General features: G+C 42.6%; 1 protein-coding gene across 1 annotated transcript; it reads left to right on the top strand.

Annotated features, from left to right (window-relative positions):
* The first annotated feature begins 5,056 nt into the window (after positions 1–5,056).
* On the top strand, positions 5,057–21,029 carry YARS2 (tyrosyl-tRNA synthetase 2). Its single transcript, XM_081083692.1, has 5 exons — positions 5,057–5,841; positions 6,757–6,924; positions 16,442–16,597; positions 16,913–17,083; positions 20,638–21,029. The coding sequence occupies exons 1-5, from the start codon at positions 5,060–5,062 to the stop codon at positions 20,795–20,797; spliced, it is 1,437 nt and encodes a 478-aa protein (XP_080939818.1). The 5' UTR covers positions 5,057–5,059; the 3' UTR covers positions 20,798–21,029.
* The last annotated feature ends 595 nt before the right edge of the window (positions 21,030–21,624 follow it).

Raw genomic sequence — 21,624 nt, forward strand, 5'->3', positions numbered from 1 at the left:
TACTTCCTCAAACTTGATCCTGTCCCAAAGGTTTCTGACCTTGCGAAATAAACGACACAAAAAAGATCCCAGGCCTACTCTGCATTCCTCCCTGACTTCCCCCAGGCACTGACACACAGAACTGACTGTCCGCTTAAATGGATGGACTGTAAGGGAAAGATGAAGGATAGAAAAGCAATGTCGTAAATATCTCAAATATTCAGCTACATCAGTACGTGACTTGGTGCATACAATTAAGTCAACTGTGAGCCCTACAGGTTATTCCACAAAATCAGCTTAAAGGGAAGTAAGAACAGTAGTTTATTCCTCTAAACTGCAATACAGAAAGGAAATACTCATTTAGTAACCCCCTCCACCCCCCGCCCCCCCCCCCCCACACACACACACACACGCCCTTTGGTCAATATCCTCTGTAACAAACAGCTTAAAAGAAAGTAAAGAAAGTGATCTCTTCTAAGAAATGTTTGGGTGTTAAGTTGATCACCAGCCTGAAAGGCATTAGAGCCACTTTAATAAAAGAATGTAGACTCAGTTTTAAGGCACTTTACTTATATAAAATTATACTTTTAATCTAATATAATGGCATTTTCTTTCTTGTGAAGATGATAAGCATTATTGATCTCACATCCTAACACATCTTGGGAGTAGGATGAACCTGGATAGTAAGAGCCTTTTTCTCATCCCACCTAACACAGAGGAAACTTCCTAGAAGGAATTCATTTGGAATGAAAGGGAAGCAATTGACTTGCAGGTAAGGGTGGGCAGGGTGGCAGGATTCTTTAGGATGTGTGGTGTGAGTTTGAAGAATAATGGCAATCGGCAACCCATGACAGAGGATGAAATTATGAGGCAGGTTGATTTATTAATTACACACAAACAACAAAGGATTGAAAGCAGCTTTTAGAAACGTTCTCGAGTAGTAGGAAATAGGAACATCAGAGAAATACTTCAACTGCAAGCAGGGCCATCCATAAATCTCTGAAATGAGTTGCAATTTTATTCTTCGTTCTGATCCATTTCCTTTTGCATCCTATGTCCTCACTTACCTTCCGGAAGAAGCCTACACCTCCAGTCTCCAAGAGAAGAGAAAGCACAAGTGGGAATCATTTTTTTACTAAATTTATGGGGGTGACATTGGTCAACATGAATGTATAGGCTTCAGGTGTGTGTTTCTATGTTACAAGATCTGTATACTGCACCATGTGCCCACCACCCAAAGCCAAATCTTCTCCTGACACCATATATTAGGACCCCCTTCTCCTGGGAATAATATTTTATAGTGATTGCAATGATCGGAATTCCTCAGATTCCTTTTGCTGTCCTTTTGCTGTGACCTTCTGACAACTCACATTTCAGGCCAGCCACATCTCTGCTGTGATTTGAACATGTAACATGCTACAGATAAATGATTCAAAATGAAGTGGGACTGCCCGCCTTTACGCTGCGGGGCATGAGCGGTGAGAGCCTAGTTAAAACACTGTTAATATTTACTCTTTTTGTGCCTTTTGCATGCTTGCAGGCAGACCGCATTTTATTGCGCTTCACAGATGATGTGTTTTCTACACATTGAAGGGAAGACCCTCCACCAGGGGAAACATTACAACTCACTGAAGGCTCAGATAATGGTTAGAGGTTTTTTTTAGCAATAAAGTATTTTTAAATTCAAGGATATACATTGTTTTTTTAAAAAAACTATGGTATAATGTGAACATAACTTTTATATGCACTGGGAAACCAAAAAATGTGTGTGATTCGCTTTATTGTGGTACTCACTTTGTTGCAGTGGTCTGTAACTGAACCCGTAATATAGCTGAGGTATGTCTGTATATGTTATAATTGATGACATTTTAAAAACCAAACTATGGAAACCAGGGATCATTCATAGAATATGTGTGTGACATTTTATTAGACATAAGGTAATGGCAAAATAGACATGCCTCTAATGCAAAGTCAGCTACCTTCAAGTTATCACAGTTGAGATAAGCCGTATTTCTAAAACACTTTTTAACACTACTCACTTTTTCAGATTTAAAAAAAAAATAGTAAGAATCAACTTGCACACCTTTCCTTACCCCCAAAATTCAATCCATTGGTCCAGTCCCATAAAATGTAAGCCATGTATACAATTCCAAAGGTTTAAAAGTCCACCATCTTCTATTGCTCCTGTCATTTTCCCTATTACACCAAGACAATTTATAAAAGGAAAATAATGGTTGCTGTCACTGAGCCACTGTCCAGTCCCTTAGAACCTGGCCTGATACCAGCTTCTGTCCCAGACTTCGCTACTTGTGCATGAAGTAACCACACTTCATGAGCAACCAAGTCGAATTTCAGTCTATTTTTAAAGATCTTACAATAGCCCTGACCGGTTTGGCTCAGTGGATAGAGTGTCGGCCTGCGGACTGAAAGGTCCCAGGTTCGATTCCGGTCAAGAGCATGTATCTTGGTTGCGGACACATCCCCAGTAGGGGGTGTGCAAGAGGCAGCTGATCGATGTTTCCCTCTCATGGATGTTTCTAACTCTCTATCCCTCTCCCTTCCTCTCTGTAAAAAAAAAAAAAATCAATAAAATATATATTTTTTAAAAAAGACCTTACAATAAAGGCTAATCTCAGATGTATATTTTCTGTTTTTCCACAGAGTTCTTTTCCATGAGGCACAGGTCCACCACGTAATGTTGAAACAGGTACATGTGTCCATAAGGAGAAGTATGTTTTCCTGAAGTCATTAAGTAATTAAACCACAATATGAAGTCATACTTTCTGGTATAAAAGTGTTAACATTCTTGTAAAAGCCACAGATAAGTTACCAGTCATATTAACCAGAAACCTCAAGAATGAAAGATGCCTCTGTAAAATGTTCCAATCTTCCTGGGACAGGTACTAAACAAAAAGCACCATCTGCTGTGTGTTCAGGAGAATTTCCTGCTACACATACTGAACTATGTCCCTGACCAAAGTGGTGTGAAATACGGCTGCAGACGAACAGGTTATGATCACAAATTCAAGGATATTTTGAATAACAGTATGAGAGAGAGAATACACCCTGCTTTTTTTCTTCAGCATTTGGGATGTTGCATAGCCTGTTGATTAAGTATCTAAGCATTCCATTGAAGTTAATATTTAGCAATGAAAGTTCACTAATAATTATACATGCAAAGAAACTAATTTTTAAAATATTTCATGTTGTCAAATTAGTTTATAATATTAAAAATTGGAAAGGGCCCTAGCTGGTTTGGCTCAGTGGATAGAGCGTTGGCTGCAGACGGAAGGGTCTCAGGCTCGATACCGGTCAAGGACAGGTACCCCGGTTGCAGGTTTGATCCCCAGCCCAGGTCAGGGGCAACCAATCAATGTGTCTCTCTCACATCAATATTTCTCTCTCTGTGTCTCTCCCCCTTCCTCCCACTCTCTAAAAATCAGTGGAAAAAATATCGAGTGAGGATTAGCAACAAAAACAAACAGTGGAAAGGCCTTGTAAGGAATGGTTTGGAGCATGGCCCAGATTCCCGCCTCAGGACCAAGGCATTCAATCCCCCAGCTGCTGAGAATATCAGTGTTCATGGCTCACAGCAGAGTCCTCTTCTGCATCTCATCCTCTGACAAGGTTTTGCCTCCTTTCCCTGGGGTATCCCACATTTCATGACTGGTTAATAACAGGGTGCAAAGGCCTGCCTCCTTACGTCAATTCAGGATGACTGAGTGGAAATCCCAGCTTCATAGCCCACTATGGTTTTGGCTGAGGCCTCTACTGCAAATTGTTCACAGTTCAATTTCTCCCTCTATCCAATTCTGCTTCCATCACTCCATTACAGATGTTGTCCCCAAGAGCACATCTCAATAATCTTTCTGTACACAAATCTCCCATTTGCGTCTGCTTCCCAAAAAACTCATCCAAAGACAGTTGGTATTGAAAGTGGTCCTGGAAATTAGACTCTAAAATTGGGTTTGGGGGCTCATTCCCTGCCAGCCAGCTGCCAAAAGAACCCCATCCCTAGTGAGTGGCGTACTGATAGCACCTGGCAATGCTGCGGCACTGTGCTTGCTAATTTGCATCCACTTATGCTGAAGCTATGTCCCCACCGGCTTGCCTGTAATTAAAAACATAAAACATAGGGCGTTCTGCATTTATTACATTGGCTTTTCTCTCGCTATAGTTTGGACAAGGCTGCCACCTCCTGGAGACGCTAGTGAACACGGGGGACTGAGGCGCTCTCAGCCACTTGGGGTCCTCAAACTTTTTAAACAGGGGGCCAGTTCACTGTCCCTCAGACCGTCGGAGGGCCGGACTATAGTTTTAAAAAAAACTATGAACAAATTCCTATGCACACTGCACATATCTTATTTTGAAGTAAAAAAAACAAAACGGGAACAAATACAATATTTGTATTTGCATGTGGCCCGCGGGCCGTAGTTTGAGGGCCCCTGCTCAGCTTGGGGAACCAGTTATAGGAAGTTGTTTATGTCTCAACGCCAGCTCCATATCTCTCCTTGAAATTAATCCAATGCCTAACCCCTCACAACCTCTGCGAACAAATTTTTGTATAGAAACAAGACTTCAAAGGACTTGCGTATCACAATGTTTTAACGTGGAAACTTAAACAAAAGCTAACATCTGTAGCTCGCAATATGCCAAGTACTTCCTCAACCCTTACAACAGCCTTATGAGGTGGGAACTATGGTAATAAACACCTCCACATTACAGATGAAGAAATTAAGTTCTAAGGGAGTTTAAAGCGACTGGGCATTAAGCGAAAGTGTTGATATCATCACCGGCTAATGAGAACTAAAGGGCTGAGTTAAAGTATGAGGCGTGGAATGTCCCAGAGCTCTGCTGGAAATAGACCGCTAGCTCTTTCTGCTTCTGATCTGAGAAGCTGCTCCTCTTTGTTTACACACCTGGAGAGTTGGAACTCCAGTGACAGCCTCCGACGCCAGCTCCGTAACTAAGTAACCGCCTCGCTCTACCGGGCATGCGCACAAACCCTGAAGCTATTTGTAGGAAGCCGACGGCGAGCGGCGCGGCGGGGTCCCAGCACTCCTTTCGCGCCACCACCAAGATGGCGGCGCCCATGTTGCGGTGCATTTCTCCGAGCCGGTGGTTCTGCGCCCCGGGCCCGTGGGCAGTCTTGCCCCGGGGGCTGCGCGAAGCCCACTCGGGCAATAAGGGGTTGCTGGCGGTGCAGAAGGCCCGGGGTTTGTTCAAGGAGTTCTTCCCCGACAGGGGCACGAAGGTAGAGCTCCCCGAGCTCTTCGACCGTAGCATCGCGGGCAACTGTCCCCAGACCATCTACTGCGGCTTCGACCCCACGGCGGACTCGCTTCATGTGGGGCACCTGCTGACGCTGCTGGGCCTCTTTCACTTCCAGCGAGCCGGCCACAACGTGATCGCCCTCGTGGGAGGCGCCACGGCGCGCCTGGGAGACCCCAGCGGGCGCACCAAGGAGCGCGAGGCGCTGGACGCGGAGCGCGTGGGCAGCAACGCGCGCGCCCTGCGCCGAGGGCTGGAGGCCCTGGCAGCGCATCACCAGCAGCTCTTCTCCAATGGGCGGGCCTGGGGCAGCTTCACGGTGCTAGACAACTCGGCCTGGTACCAGGAGCAGCACCTGGTGGACTTCCTGGCGGCGGTGGGCGGCCACTTCCGCATGGGCACGCTGCTGAGCCGGCTGAGCGTCCAGACCCGGCTCAAGAGCCCGGAGGGCATGAGCTTGGCCGAGTTCTTGTACCAGGTGCTCCAAGCCTACGACTTCTACTACTTGTTTCAGCGTTACGGATGCCGGGTGCAGCTGGGCGGATCTGATCAGCTGGGCAATATCACGTCGGGATACGAGTTCATCAACAAGTAAGCGTCTCTCGGCCCTGGAGAAATCCTGGGACCAGATCATGGACACGCGAAATAGCCGGCGATGCACTGTTAGGATTGCGAAGTGCCGCCCGTCGCCCGAGCCCTTGTTGGTTTTCCCCCCAGTCAGGGCCTGCAGTGGTGTTAACGTTACCAGCGGCCAATGAGAACTAGAGGGCTGAGATGATGAAGTGTTAGGTGTGGGAGGTAGCCTAGAGCTCTGTGGGAAATAGACCGCTAGTCAGGATTGTATGTTTTCATTCCCCTAAGTAGCTCTTTGTGTTTCTGATTTGAGAAACTGCTTTTCTTCGTTTATACCTAAGCAGGTATATAGGCTTCCTTGAGTGGCCTCTGCTTTAGCTCGGCACCTTCCGTGAAGCGAGGGATGAGCCACAGGGCTACCCCATGTGCTACTCATTTTTTTTAAAGTCCCTTTAAGTTAACTCCTTTAGTGTCTCCGCCTGACTCCCCCGTGAGCAGCACCTCCGCTTGGCTTGCCCAGAGTCACTGGTTCAATTGCTATTCAGAACGACAAATGCCAGAATAGAGTGAATGCTGTGAAAGCTGTGAGAGGTCACAGAAGTTTTCTTAGAGCAGTGGTTCTCAACCTTGGCTGCACATTAGAATCACCTGGGAATCTTTTTAAAATCCTGATTCCTGGGCCTCACCCTCCGGAAATTCTGTTTCTTTGTTATGGGGTGAGGCCACAACATTAGTAACAAAGAAACAGAATTTCCGGAGGACGAGGCCCAGGAATCAGGATTTTAAAAAGATTCCCAGGTGATTCTAATGTGCAGCCAAGGTTGAGAACCACTGTCTTAGAGCAAGAGACCACACGGAAATTTGAAGCGTGACTAGCAGAATCTGCCATCTCCTGTGCCTGAAACACATCATGAAGTTTCCCTTTATGCATAGGTTGACTGGAGAAGATGTATTTGGAATCACTCTTCCTCTGATTACAAGTACAACTGGAGCCAAACTGGGAAAGTCTGCTGGCAATGCTGTGTGGCTGAGCAGGGATAAGACATCTCCATTTGAACTGTATCAGTTCTTTGTCAGGCAGCCAGATGATTCGGTAGAAAGGTGAGTTCTGAAGAGTGTGCTGAGAAAAATTGGGCTCATGATACAATTTTAGCATTGAATCTCTCAGTATGCTTGGTTGTTGTTGTGTTTTAAGTTAGATTCTATTAAAGGCATAAACAGTTGCAACACAGAACATTGTAACTTTAACTGTCCTGAAGTTAAACACTTTTGTTGGTTAAGGCAGAAAACCACTGTGGTTGCTAAAAAACTTAGATCCAAGATCCTGATCTGCATCTGGCAAGTACAGTAAAACCAAATTCTGGTGAAGGGGTGTCCATGAAAGCTGCAAGTCCAGTATATAATAAAGTAGGTTTTCTGAATGTGTATGTTAGAAATTGACAAATTAGTTTACTTGTTTTTACTTTTGTAGACATGTTTGTGTAATTAAAATTATGTATGAAAAGTTTAATTTCACAGAAAAGTTTTCCATATATATTGTAATTTTAAATTTATACTGAATAGGTCTAGTAAATGTGTGCATTCACCAGTTACTGAGACGAAACAAATGCCCTCAGCTGGGGCGTGGCCTAGCGCACATGGGAACGGCAGCTGGCACTGGTTAAAACTGCTGCAGAAAGTCATGCCATTCGACATCAGAACCAATTACCAAGCTTGATTCGGTGTGATCATTCCCTGAACATTGTTTACAAGCAGTGACTCTTGGATTTAAATATACAGACTATTGTTGTAGATACGTAATATTTATGTAGGCAAAATTACGAGTGTTTTTTCCAATGTATGTATTCACTAGAATTTATTAAAAATAACTGAATTGCCCTAACCCAGTGGTCGGCAAACTGGCTTGGCAAACTGTGGCTTGCGAGCCACATGCACCACTTTGGCCCCTTGAGTGTGGCTCTTCCACAAAATACCGGCTCTTCCACAAAATACTGACTTCTCCGCATGAGCCACGAAGTTTCAATCACACTGTATGTGCGGGCCCACACGTGGTATTTTGTGGAAGAGCCACACTCAAGGGGCCAAAGAGCCGCATGTGGCTCGCAAGCCGCGGTTTGACCACCACGGCCCTAACCGGTTTGGCTCAGTGGATAGAGCGTCAGCCTGCGGACTCAAGGGTCCCAGGTTCAATTCCGGTCAAGGGCATGTATCTTGGTTGCAGGCACATCCCCAGTAGGGAGTGTGCAGGAGGCAGCTGATTGATGTTTCTCTCTCATCGATGTTTCTAACTCTCTATCCCTCTCCCTTCCTCTGTAAAAAAATCAATAAAATATATTTAAAAATAACTGAATTAATAACAAAAAAATAACCTGTAATGTAATTATAAACAAATCTTGGTTAAAAGCATTTTAAAATTTACATGGTGTTAATTTTCACATATGACACGTGGACCAGATTTTGTCTAATAAATCCAAAGTCTGTTAAATCCAGGTCTGCAAAATCGAGGGTTTAATGTATTTGAGCTCTGACTTCCCGTCCCCAATCTTCTCTTTATTTCCCTATGTGTCAAATTAGTGGTGTGTCTATTCGTGAAGTTGTCCATTTATCTAAAACATTTTTTGAAAGTGGGTAATTGCTGTCTTGTGTGACATGTCTTGCCCAAGGAATGTAATATCATAATAATGAAAGGCCAAGAGATGTCACGACCAAAATGACCAAACAACCGGTCGCCATGAGGTGGCATTGACCACCTCTTGGTCCCACCCACCCCTCACCCTCAAGCGGGGGCGGGCACGACTGGTGAGCGGGATGAACTGCTGACCTCTTGGTCCCTCCCCCCGGCCCACAGGCTCAGATGGATCAGCGATGGTGAACGGGAGAACCCGGGTGGGTGGCCGGAGGACCGGGCTGGCTGTCAGGTCATTGGGATCACCAGCTCATCCCAGCTGCTCAGGGGCTCAGGCCTGCGGGAAAGCAGGTGCCAACAACTTCACCTCCATGCACGTGCACCGGGCCGGCCACTGATGGAAGGCGCTGCCCGCTCAGGGCCACTCACGCCAGGACAGGTAGGTCATAGGCGCACCCCACAGCCTCCATCAGCACCTTAAGCCCCAGCAGCAGTGGCAGCAGCAGCCCTGAGCAGACAGCACGTTCCATCAGTGGCCAGCCCAGCGCACACACATGGAGGTGAAGTATCCAGCACCCATTTCCTGCAGGCCTGAGCCCCGAAGCAGTGGGGATGAGCTGGTGATCCCAACGGCCTGACAGCCTGGCGGCAAGGCGGCATTCAGCCTGGAGACTGGTGAACGGGCAGAAAATGGCCCTGATCGCAGGAGGCTAGGCCTAGGGACCCTACCCACACGATTTAATGGTGCACTGGGCCTCTAGTAAGGAAATAAACAGGTGAGGGCAAGCAGTCTAAATTGGTGGTATTTCTAGCAGGGGAACAGTCTGGCTCCGAATGCACATTTCGGCTTGCCACAGTGGGGAGATTTGATGCAATGGTGCAGTAGGCAGATTCGGAAAATATTCCAATGAGTCCCCTGATGGAATCAGGACAATAACGTTTAGTCCATTGTTACTGAAAAGTCATAGTCTCCATTTAAGCATTTTTCCAAGTTTGAGGTGGACTAGGGAGTGGGGCCATTTGGGCAAGTGGTGAGGCCTCTGACATGGTGATATGTCCCCGGGGTGTCACCTCTAGTGTAGGGGGCATAATCATCTCCAATGGCAAACTCTTGAGCTGGGGTGATATCACCTGAAGCATTGTCCTCTTTAGTGATAAGTCCATCTCACTAGGGGTGCGGTCCTCTGGAGTGGTTGCCACTAGTGGGTTGGTGACCCTCCCATGTGGCTGTCCAGTTGGGGTCTTGGTCATGGGCTAGGGGTCATTTATTGATGAGGGGCTCATATTGGACTGCCCATCCTCAATCAAGTCATCAACGTGAAGCAGATGGCAAGATGATGGAAAAGCATAGCAGAAAGGGGAAGGGTGTGAGAATTAAGCAAGATGAGGGCTTGGGCAAGAGTTCAGTCCATTTTGGGACCCACTTGCCTGAAAGTAATTTAAGGAGTGTCTTTGAAAAGGCTGTTGTGATGCTCAATGAGTGAGAGTCCCCAAGGGGAGTCTGGTGTAACTAATGATTGTGGAGGCATATCTGGAAGCCGCAGCAGGAGGGCAGCGGGCAATGAAATCAATCAGCTAGTGGGAGCATGGTCAATCTCCCCAAGGGAATATGTCCTCATGTAGATAGCTTCCATTGTTTGGTTTGGGAGCAGAAAATGCAATTGTCTATCACAACTTTGGCTGCCACAAAAGAGAAAGGAAGTCCCCTCATTTGAGCCCAAGTTGTTAGGGCATGAATTCCTCGGTGAGCTGAGATTATAGAGTCCATTTCTCAAGCTGGTTGGGAAGGGTTGCTACCCTGAGAAGTCTGTACCATGCAGAGTGTGGAGGGCTCAGTGAGGGAGTCTACAATATTGTTGAAAATGTCTTCTGGCATAGAGCGGTTAGTATGAGCAGAAACAAGAGTAACAATGATAGGAATTGGGGACTCCTTCCCTAGCTGGGCACCCCAAATGGGCTTGTCTATATATGAGAAAAGTGTCCCTTAGCCATTGGCCAGACCAAACTATAAGGCGATAATAGCCCAGGAGTCTGAAAATGTGGATCTGCAAAAGGCCCCTTTCTATGGCTCCCTTGAGGGCCAGAGAGAGATGCCGGAGGCCAGGGTGGAATGCCATGGCCCTGCAGCGAGCTACATTGTGTAAGCCAGCGGTCGCCAACCTTTCAGACCTCAAGGACCACCAGTGGTCCGCAGACCACCGGTGGGCTACCGCTGGTGTAAGCTGCCACTGATGAAGAATACTAACTCCCTGCCCATCTGAGGCAGTTGGTCCCAAGGGGCTCCCCAAGCAGCCCGAGGAGGAGGAAACAAGCATTGATACTAACTCCGCAAGGCTCTTGGGCAAGGAGCTGAGCATGCAGGAGGCCACATTCTCCTGTAATTTGGAAAGGCCTTGACGTTAGATTTAGCCCTCCTTACGGTACTATTTCCATTTTACCAAGGAGGCATCGGTGGCTTTGCCAAGCTACTATTGTGAGGCATCTCTAACCCAGGGCATCATAGGAACTTGGGTGTGGAGTAGTACTGGCCAGTCAGGACCTTGGTTTCTAAAATTTGATCCCATGTGATTGTGTCAGCAGTGAGAGATGAAGGATGTGTTGCTTTCAGAACATGAAAAGGCCTAGTATGTGTTGAACTTGACAGTAGTGGGTAGTTTATAGTGAGTAACTAGAGGCCCAGTGCATGAAATTCGTGCATGGGTAGGATACCTAGGCCTGGCTGGCGATCAGGGCCGATCTGTGGGGTGACTGGTAGGGTGATTGGGGGGCCCCTACTGGCACCCGCCTTGGCTGGCCTGGTGCCATCCACTCGCTGACCCCACCCCCTGCCGTTGCCCATTTGCCGGCCAGCCCCGCCTGCTGCCACCGGTCACCTCCCTCTGCGGGGAGATCAGGGGGCCCCCGCTGGCACCCTCCTTGGCTGGCCTGGGGCCTGCGGGCAGCTCCTGTGTTGAGCATATGCCCCCTGGTGGTCAGTGTACATCATAGCGACCGGTCGTTCCGCTGTTCGGTTGATTCGCATATTAGGCTTTTATTATATAGGATTGATGTTTGACTGTTGGGGGTGTTTCTCGGCGCTTAGAAAATCACATGATGCCCCAAATCAGATGATGCTCAGCCTTGGATCTTGTGAGGAGCAGTTGCCCAGCCACGTTGGTGTAGGTGGTGTATGAGCGTGTGTAAATCTGCTCATACTGCTTCCTCGGAGGGTATGTTTCTCTCAGTATAATGCCAAAAACTGCAGTGTTCCAATGTCAGGTATTTAAATCTTGGCAGTAAAGGTTATGTGCATCTGCAGGGTTGTTTATCTCATTGGGAGCTGTGTAAATGGATATAAAGCCCCTTCAAAATTATTTTTTAAAAACTGGACCTGGGATTCCTGTACGATGGGAACAGAACATATTAGCTAGGTCATTGGCCTTGATCGCACTACTCTGTGATCACTGAATTTTATGGCAGCAGTGACATTTTGGTATAGATATCACAGACAACAAACACATGGCAGAGGCAATATGCAAAAGCACACACCAGCAAGCAGGCTGCATTTCCAAGTGGGTAACACCAGTTAGTAAGCTAGTCTAGGCTAAAGGGCAGTCAAGGCTAGTCAGTTAACCCCACAGTTGGTTGCAAGTTCAATCATGTAGTCCTGGCAACGATGCTGATGGTTGTGTTGGTCTCGGCATATGGGTAGTGATATTATTGGCTAAAAATGCCTGCGGGTGCTCACCTGGGCCCATACTGCTTGTGGTGAGCTCCCACAGACATTTCCGCCAGTGTTGTGGCTAGACCTGCCCTTGTTATGACTATGGGATTTACCTCAGCAGCAACCATTGGAATCTTTGGCAAAACAAGATTTATTACAAGTCGTGGATACATGGCACTCTGAGGGCCAAACAGCGATGTCACAGATAGAGCCAGGAGGGAGTGTAGAGGGGCTCTGCTTTTATTGGGGATGAGATGGGGTGCCTAAGGTTTCGTGGGGTAGCTCAACTGGTCAGTTATCTAGGTTATCCAGGGCTTTCCAAAAGGGGAAATTCATGAGTGCGAGTGGCTTACTGCCTTATCAAGTTGGTTCACTCCTAGCGGTAGCATACTGGGTGGGCAAAAGTAGGTTCACAGTTGTGAGTACACGAAACAGTTTATTGTTGTGTTATTATTTCCACACGAACAACTATAAATCTTTGCCCACCCCTGTACAATTGGCAATATGTTTATTCAAGATGGATGTCTTTGAATAGACTATATCCCATGTACATTTTTGCCTCCTTTGTAGATTGTTAATTGACCATAAAGGAATGGGTTTGTTTCTGAGCTCTCTATTCTAGTCCATTGATGTATATGTGTTTTTATGCCAGTACCATGCTGTTTTTTATTACTATGGCCTTGTAGTATAGTTTGATATCAGACAGTATGGTTCCTCCAATTTTGTTCTTCTTTCTAAAGATTGTTGAGGATATTTGAGGTCTTTTGTGGTTCTATATGGATTTTTGGAATATTTGTTCTAGTTCTGTGAAATATGACATTGGTATCTTGATAGGAATTATGTTGAATCGATAGATTGCTTTGGATAGTATGGACATTTTAATGATTTTGAGTCTTCCTATCCATGAACTACAGTATATGCTTCCACTTATTTATATCTTTTTCTATTCCTTTCTTCAATGTTTTATCATTTTTCCAAGCACAAGTCATTTACATCCTTGGTTAAATTTATTCCAAGGTATTTTTTTTAATGCAATTGTAAATAGTTCATTATTGGTGTATAAAATACAGCTGATTTCTGGATATTTATTTTGGTGAATTCGTTTATTGGTTTTAGTAGGGTTTTTATGTAGGTTTTTTGTTTGTTTGTTGGTGAAATCTTTAGGGTTCTCTATATACAGTATCATGTCACAAATAATGACAGTTTTCCTTTTTCCTTTTCAATTTGGATGCCTTTTATTTCTTCTTGTCTGGTTGCTGTGGCCAGGGCTTCCAGCACTATGCTGCATAAGAGCGGTGAAAGTGGACCTCCCTGTCTTGTTCTGTTCTTAAGGAAAACACTATTGGTTTTTGCCATTGAGTATGATGTTGTTTGTGGTTTGTTATCTATGGCCTTTATTACATTGAAGTATGTTCCCTCTTTGCTGAGAATTTTTATCAAAAATGAGTGCTGGATTTTTATCAGTGGGTGCATCTGTTGATATGACTGTGATTTTTGTTCTTTATTTTGTTATGTTGTGTATCATGTTTATTGAGTTGCAGATATTGTACCAGCTTTGCATGCCCAGAATAAAGCCCACTTGATCATGGCATATAATCTCTTTAATGAATTGCTACCTCTGGTTTGTTAATATTTTGTTGAGGATTTTAGCTCTATGTTCATCCGGAATACTGGCTTATAATTTTCTTTCTTTGTAGTGTCTTTATCTGCCTTTGGAATTAGGATCATTTTGGCTTCGTAAAAGGAGCGTGGGAGTCCTCCCGCCTCTTGAGTCTTTTCGGATAGTTTGAGAAGGATAGGTGTTAGTTCTCCTTTGAGTGAATGTTTGGTAAAATTCACTTGTGAAGCCATCCAATCCAAGACTTTTGTTTGTTGGGAGTTTTTTTATTACTGCTTCAACTTCATTAGCTGTAATCTCTCTATTCAGATTTTCTGATTCTTCCTGCTTTAGTTTTGGAAGATAGTATATTGCTAGGAATATCCCATTTAGTCCAGATTGTTTAATTTGCAGGCATATATTGTTGTTCGTAGTATTTTTTTTACAATCCTTTGTATTTCTGAAGAGTCACTTGTTACTTCTTGTCTTTCATTTCTGATTTTACTTATTTGAGTCCTCTGTTTCTTAATGAGTTTGGTTAAAGCTTTATCAATCTTTTTATCTTTTCAAAGAACCAGCTCTTGGTTTCATTGATCTTTTGTATTGTTTTTTTAGACTCTAATTTATTTCTGCTCTGATCTTTTATTTCCTTCTACTCACTTTGGACTTTGTTACTGTTTTCTAATTTCTTTAAGTGTAAAATTAGATTGTTTGAGATTTTTCTAATTTCCTGTAATGCTATTAATTTCCCCCTTAGGACTGCTCTCACTGTATCCCATAGATTTGGGCCATTGTGTTCTCATTTTTGTTTGTTTCGATGTATCTTTTGATTTCTTCCTTGACCTCATTGTTAACCCATTCATTGTTTAGTACCATGTTAGTTAGTTTCCATGTCTTTGTATGTTTTTCAGTGTTTTTCTTGTGATTGATTTCTAGTTTCATATTATGGTCAAAGAAGATGCTTGATATGAATTGAGACTTGTTTTATATCCTAACATGTGATCGATCCTAGAAAATGTTCTGTGTCCACTTAAAAAGAATCTACATTCTGCTGATTTGGGGTGAAGTGCTCTGAACACATCAGTTAAATCCATCTCAGACATTTCTCTTAACAAGATGACAAATTTAGAAGGAATATGTCAGAATCAAAATTTAAGGATGAATAGAAGAATTGGTTAATTCCTCATTTCTTGTTCCAATGATTCATAATATGGATACCAGTGCTGCAAAAATTTCTCCATGAAGTTCAGTTGACCACAAATTCAATAGTCACATAGCTAGTAAAAAACAGTATCATGGACAGCATTTTTCATTAATGCAACATTAAAAATTGATCAATTACTAAGCTGCTCTTTATATTTCTTTTCACAATAATCATATATGATACCTACGTTGCCAATATGTGTTCTCCCACATATAGATAAACTTTTATTCAAGTACACTTTATACTAGATCTCTGGCAGAAACGTAAAAAATCAAAATCCCATGGTCTTACTTTACCCAAAAGAAACCTAAGGCCTACAGAGAACTGCCATACGACCCAGTGATCCCACTTCTGGGACTATGTCTGAAGAAATACAAAACACTGATTCAGAAGACTGTAGCGTTATTTACAATAGCCACGATTTGGAAGCAACCCAACTGCCCATCAGATGAGTGGATAAAAAAGCTGTGGTACATTTGCACAGTGGAATACTACTCAGCTGTAAAAAAAAAAAAAAGAAGAAGAAGAAAGAAGAAAGATCTTACCTTTTGCGACAGCATGGATGGACCTGCAGAAGTATTGTGCTAAGTAAAATGAGCCAGAGAGAGACAAATACCATGTGATTTCACTTATGTGTGGAATCTGATGAACAAAATAAACAAAATAGAAACAGACTCATAGATACATAGAATAAACTGACAGCTGTTAGAGGGGAGGGTTATGAGGACTGGGTGGAAAAGGTGAAAGGAATTAAGAAAAAACAAACACCTTGTTGATACAGACAATAGTATGGTGATTACCAGAGGGGAAGGGGTATGGGGGGCGGGGTGAAGAAGGTAAAAGGGGGATAAATAGTGATGGAAGGAGACTTGACTTTGGATGGTGAACACAAAATATAATATACACCTACGTGAAAAACAAAAGCGTAAAATAAAAACATGTTTGGGAAGAATGCACACAAATTTAGATTGGTGATTATCTCTGGGGGCAAGAGGAGAATATGACGGGGCTGGGGCCTTCATTTATACCTTTGTTATTTTGTGACTTTTAACGAAAGAAAGATCATGCCCTGGCCAGTGTGTCTCGGTTAATTGAGCATCATCCCATGCACCCAGAGGTCAAACATGGGATTCCCAGTCAGGGCACATGCCTGGATTGCAGGCTTGATCCCCATTAGGAGGTGTGCAGGAGGCTGCTGATTGATGTTTCTCTCTCTCTCCCTCTCCCTTCTTTTTCTAAAATCAGGTTTTTAAAAAAACATTTGTTAAAAAAATAAGTAAATAAGTAAATAAATAAAGATCTGAAACAAAGATGGCAAAATAGTAACCCCTTCAGTCTGGGTGGCATGTGTTTGATTGTCTTATGTCCAGTACATTTCTGCATAATTGTTATGTTTCACAATTAAGAATAATTTTAAAAGTAAAGGGAGCCAGAGGTAAAAACTAGGTATGTGATCTAAATGTAACACTTTATTTTTTTCCCCCAAAGGTACCTGAGGCTCTTCACTTTTCTGCCCCTTCCGGAGATCGACCACATAATGCAGCTGCACGTCAAAGAGCCAGAAAAGCGGGGTCCTCAGAAACGGCTTGCTGCGGAAGTCACGAAGCTGGTTCATGGGCAAGAAGGGCTGGATTCTGCCAAAAGGTGGCCTTTCCCAGTAATGAACACTGATGAAGTTCTTTAGTTAATAGTAGACTTGGGAAAATTTAGAGCCGCACTGCTTTCGAGTTGTCCTTCACTGCTAAGGATTGTCAGTGTGGGCTATAGTCGCTTTCAGATAGCCTCTCTTTATCATAAAAAAAAGACGATCCTGAATTAAGTTGATAAATTATACCAGGTAAATGTTGCTGTTTCAGAAACTCAGTCTAGAACATAGTGGGGACGTCATAATTGGTTACTGTGTATTAATGTGTATCTGAATAAGCAGTCGCGTGATGTTGTCCTCAAACTGTTTTTCAGGTGTACACAAGCCCTTTATCACAGTAGCGTAGATGCACTGGAGGTCATGTCTGATCAAGAGTTAAAAGAGTTGTTTAAAGAAGCTTCATTTTCTGAATTAGTTCTTGACCCTGGAACAAGCGTCCTAGATACATGCCGCAAAGCAAATGCCATTCCAGATGGTCCCCGGGGGTAAGATTACTTAACTTGCAGATGCACAGTTGATTCACTATGAAATGGTATAATTCACAGCATGTGTTTCCACAGCGTGTTTTCCTGAGAATTCATTAATGGTGTCTCATTTCTTCTAGGAGTTATGTTGGTCTGAGAACAGTGGTTCTCAACCTTCCTAATGCTGCGACCCTTTCATACAGTTCCTTATGTTGTGGTGACCCCCAACCATAAAATTATTTTCGTTGCTACTTCATAACTGTAATTTTGCTACTGTTATGAATCGTAATGTAAATATCTGATATGCAGGATGTATTTTCATTGTTACAAGTTGAGCATAATTAAAGCATAGTGATTAATCACAAAAACAATATGTAATTATATGTGTTTTCCAGTGGTCTTAGGCGACTTCTGTGAAAGGGTCGTTCGTGACCCACAGGTTGAGAACCGCTGGTCTGAGAATAAAGTGAAAACTGAGATTAATGGTGATAATAGCTTAAATTTCCGCTTATTGCTGAAAATAGCTTAAATTTCCTATGCAGTCAAGTACTACTATACTGCTTCTTATTAAACGGAACCCAGTCAATTTGTCCTCCAGCATTGGAAAAGGTTTACATTTAAGGAATCAGTATCTATAATAATAAAAGCATAATAAGCTAATTAGACCAGACGTACTTCCAGAAACCTTTCGGACCAAGCCGGTGCTGTGAGGGAAGCCCGGGTCCCAGGTGCCAGAGGGAAGCCAGTGTTAGCAGCCGGGAGAAGGAAGGCCTACTCTTGCACAAATTTCATGCATTGGGCCTCTAGTATTAAATAAGTACAGTGAGATCTGTCAGCTCAGGATGGTCACAGTTTGAGAAGGTCACAAGAGCAGAGGCCCTAAGTGGACAGAGCCACATGAACCCTCATTTCAGTCTGTATCCTCTTTATTTGGGTGAGTAGAATGGTTATCCAACCTGTTTAAAATATTAGATGAATTTCAGAAAACAAGTAAGCATGTGATATAACTTCCTAAGACTATTATAAACTACATTCAGTTATTCCTCTTTTGAATTTTATTTTCTTATTCAGGAAGCAGGTAGAATATTTACATTCCTCAGTTATGTGGTATTATTAGGGAATAAGGTGTTCCATAAGGTGTTATTTGGCTTATATTTGATGCTTACCCATTTATAAATGAACCTGATGTAGAAGAAGCATTAGTTGGCCAAAAGACCCTGGGTCCCTCACCTACAGGAGTTCTAGCATAAGTCAAACAGTTATCAGTCCATGTTCATGGTTATGAAGGACATTTGTTATATTATAGTTGGTGGGTGTGTTTTTCCGGCTAATTATTCTGTATTATTTGCCTCTGTCCTAAAGAGCTTAGATTTCTCTATAAGGAGAAAATATCCATTGTCTCTCTTTGTATCACCTGCCACTCCACCATATTGATTTCCGGATGTGCTAGTTTAGTTAACATTCACTGAACGGAGGGTGGTATCATGCACTTCTCCACAGTGAGTCAGCGGTGCTAAGTCTTTCCTCCCTGTGGAAGCATTTTTCATTTCCTTCTGAACTGTTCTAGTGGTTTATTTACTGATAACAAAAGTTTTACTGCTACTTAAGATGACACCATATCTGAGTTAGCCAGAGTTCCAGGTAATACTTACATTTTTTAGATTGTATAAGCTTGAGCTTTTAAACGAAATGTGGACCATGATCTGGAAATAATAGCAAACAGCTTAAAATAACTCTTCGTAAGAGAAAATTTGTTCCTAAATATTAAATCATTTACTGTTGAGCTAAAACCATGCATAGTAATTTCTTAACTTTGGTAACATATTCAGATAAAACCGAGATTTGCCTTGCAAAGACTTCCAAGGCCTTTCATGTGCTAGCCCTCTACTGAAATCTCACCTCCTTCTGGCTACTCCCATGTGTCCTCACTTTCGTGAAAATAATTGCAACTTACTCCCAGTTTCAGTGATTCTTCTTTCAGGAAAACTTCCAATCCCCACCCCTCGGTGCACTTCTAGAGCTAGTAGCTCATGACAGCATTTGATCAGTGTGTCAGAATGTTCATTTGTTTGCCTCTCTCCACTAGTTTGCTATATTCTATTTACATTTAGTGCATAGTAGAGCTCTGTAAATGTTTATTGAATGAATTGCATAAATAACTTGAATAAAAGCTAATTACATAGGCCAGCAAAAATTTATTAGTGTATTGATTTTGTATTTCTGAATTAGCCAACTTTTTAAAGAAGTTCTGCTTTGTGTTTTAACAAAATTTGCCCTTATTTGCATATACTCAAAATGTAATTTGAAAGGGTTTTCCAATTTCATAAGCAAGTTTCTTAAAAATCTCTGTAGCTAATACTGTAACAGCAGGTCCTCAAATAATGTTATTTCATTATGTTGATGAGAAAAAACAGGACAGTTTCTGGCCAGGCCCACTGTATGGAGTTTGCATGATCTCCCCATGTCTTTGTGGGGGTTCCCAGGGACTCCGGTTTCCTCCCACATCCCAGAGATGTGCACGAGTCGGGTCTACATTGTCCCAGTCTGAATGAGTCTGTGTGTGTGTGCGTGTGTGTATGTGTGCACACACATGCCCTACAATGGAAGGGCGTCCTGTCCACAGTTGGTGCCTGCCTTTGCACTCTGAGCTGCTGGGCTGGGGAAAGCTCCAGCCACGTGCAACCCTGAATTGGCATTAGGGGGTTGGAAAAATCATCTCGTTTTTATTGATCTTAAATGTATATATAGCTCAGTTATTTCAGTGTTTAATATTAGAAGTGTTCCGAGTCTGTAGTTAGAAGTTTTGTGATATTTTTGTGACCAGAAATATGCCATAGGAACTTAGCTCTGTTATCATTCAGCCTATGATAAAATTGGTTTTGTTAAATGTTGCTTCACTTAAAGTCAGTTCCTAAGAACCTATCAACAATATTAAGTGAGGACTTCCTGTAGTCACTTGTATCTCATTAAAAGCAGCGATGTCCTGGAAGTTTCTTTTCTGTGATTTTTCTCCCCAAGGTAGGGGGTGCCCTCCAGAAAGTGATCCATTATTCCAATTCACTTTATTATGAAACCCACTAAACCAGCAGTTCTCAACCTGTGGGTCGCGACCCCTTTGGAGGTCGAACAACCCTTTCACGGGGGTCGCCTAAGACCATCGGAAAATACATATAGAATTACATATTGTTTTTGTGATTAATCACTATGCTTTAATTATGTTCAATTTGTAACAATGAAATTGGGGGTCACCACAACATGAGGAACTGTACTAAAGGGTCGCGGCATTAGAAAGGTTGAGAACCACTGCACTAAACAGTTCTATCAAGAGATGAGATATCCCAGCTCTTTTTCACTAGGAAACAAGAAGCCTATTATGCCTTAAACCTCCTTTAGAAGAACATTAAAAGGAGACATAATCCAGTGAAAGTGAAGATAAATTCAGTGATTTAGTGCTAAAAGGTTTCAACTGGAGAGCCCCTGAAATTTACATGAAATACAATAATGATGTATCTGTATTATGGGGAAAGATCAACAGTGATTGGATTTATGTAGTTACTAAATATTTCTGTTTTTAGGTATCGGATGATAACAGAAGGCGGAGTCAGTATAAATCACAGACAAGTAACAAATCCAGAGAGTGTTTTGGTTGTTGGACAACATATTCTTAAGAATGGACTTTCATTACTTAAAATAGGAAAAAGGAATTTCTACATTATTAAATGGCTTCAACTATGATGAAAAGTCCTTCTGATGATTCAAACTTATCGCCATTCATTCTCAAGACATACGAAAGGTTGGCTCCAGAACTTAACATTCCTTCACTTACGCCAGTCAGCAGAGAATGGAGTATATACTCTAGGCCTCACAGTGTGAGTAATTTCATTATTTATATAGGTTGGTTAATAAGTTGTTTGTGTAAATGATGGGATTTTATTTTTTGATCCTTAAACATTAAAGACCATCATAGAAAACCATGGTTTCCAGGGTTAGTATGTTTTAAAAATTATACTTTATGAAAAAACTAAATGCTGTCTTTCCAATCCTATCTTGCTCTCCTTTTTGGACATGAGGAACAATGAAAAAGAGGTAATCTAAGGAATTGCAGATACTTTTATATCAAGTATATATAATATATATATATATATCACTGATCTCGCTAGTGTCTGTATTAAAACCAGCAGTGCCTCTAGCATCCACATTAGAAATGCGAAATCTAGTACTGGAAACTGATTTTTGTTGTTGTTTAGGAACCAAATACAGTTCTTAGAAAAGATTAAAATTCAGTACTTGACTTTTCAGAAAGTTTCTAATTATTTTCCATTCCCTTACCTGTGTTTCAGTGGAACTAAATGTACTCACCGCCTTACTTTGTCAAACTACTGAGGTAGCAATATTTTATAAATTTAAAAACTTTTAAATTAGTTTTAAGTTTCAACTTCTGTCCCTCACCAGATTACAACTTGAGATAAACTGAAAACTTAAGTAACCAAAGAAGTAAAAGAGGCAAATATTATGTTATACCAACTCTCCAATTATATGAGAATATCAAAAGATACTCGGGT

The sequence above is a fragment of the Myotis nattereri genome (assembly GCF_964212035.1).
Source record: "Myotis nattereri genome assembly, chromosome: 2".
Lineage (NCBI taxonomy): Eukaryota > Metazoa > Chordata > Mammalia > Chiroptera > Vespertilionidae > Myotis > Myotis nattereri.

What these genes read in the sequence shown, in the direction of transcription:
- YARS2 (XM_081083692.1), top strand. Translation starts at nt 5,060, where the DNA reads ATGGCGGCGCCCATGTTGCGGTGCATTTCTCCGAGCCGGTGGTTCTGC. An exon ending in CCAGATGATTCGGTAGAAAG is followed by an intron (nt 6,925 to 16,441) that starts GTGAGTTCTGAA and finishes TTTCCCCCAAAG; the next exon opens with GTACCTGAGGCTCTTCACTT. An exon ending in ATTCCAGATGGTCCCCGGGG is followed by an intron (nt 17,084 to 20,637) that starts GTAAGATTACTT and finishes TTCTGTTTTTAG; the next exon opens with GTATCGGATGATAACAGAAG.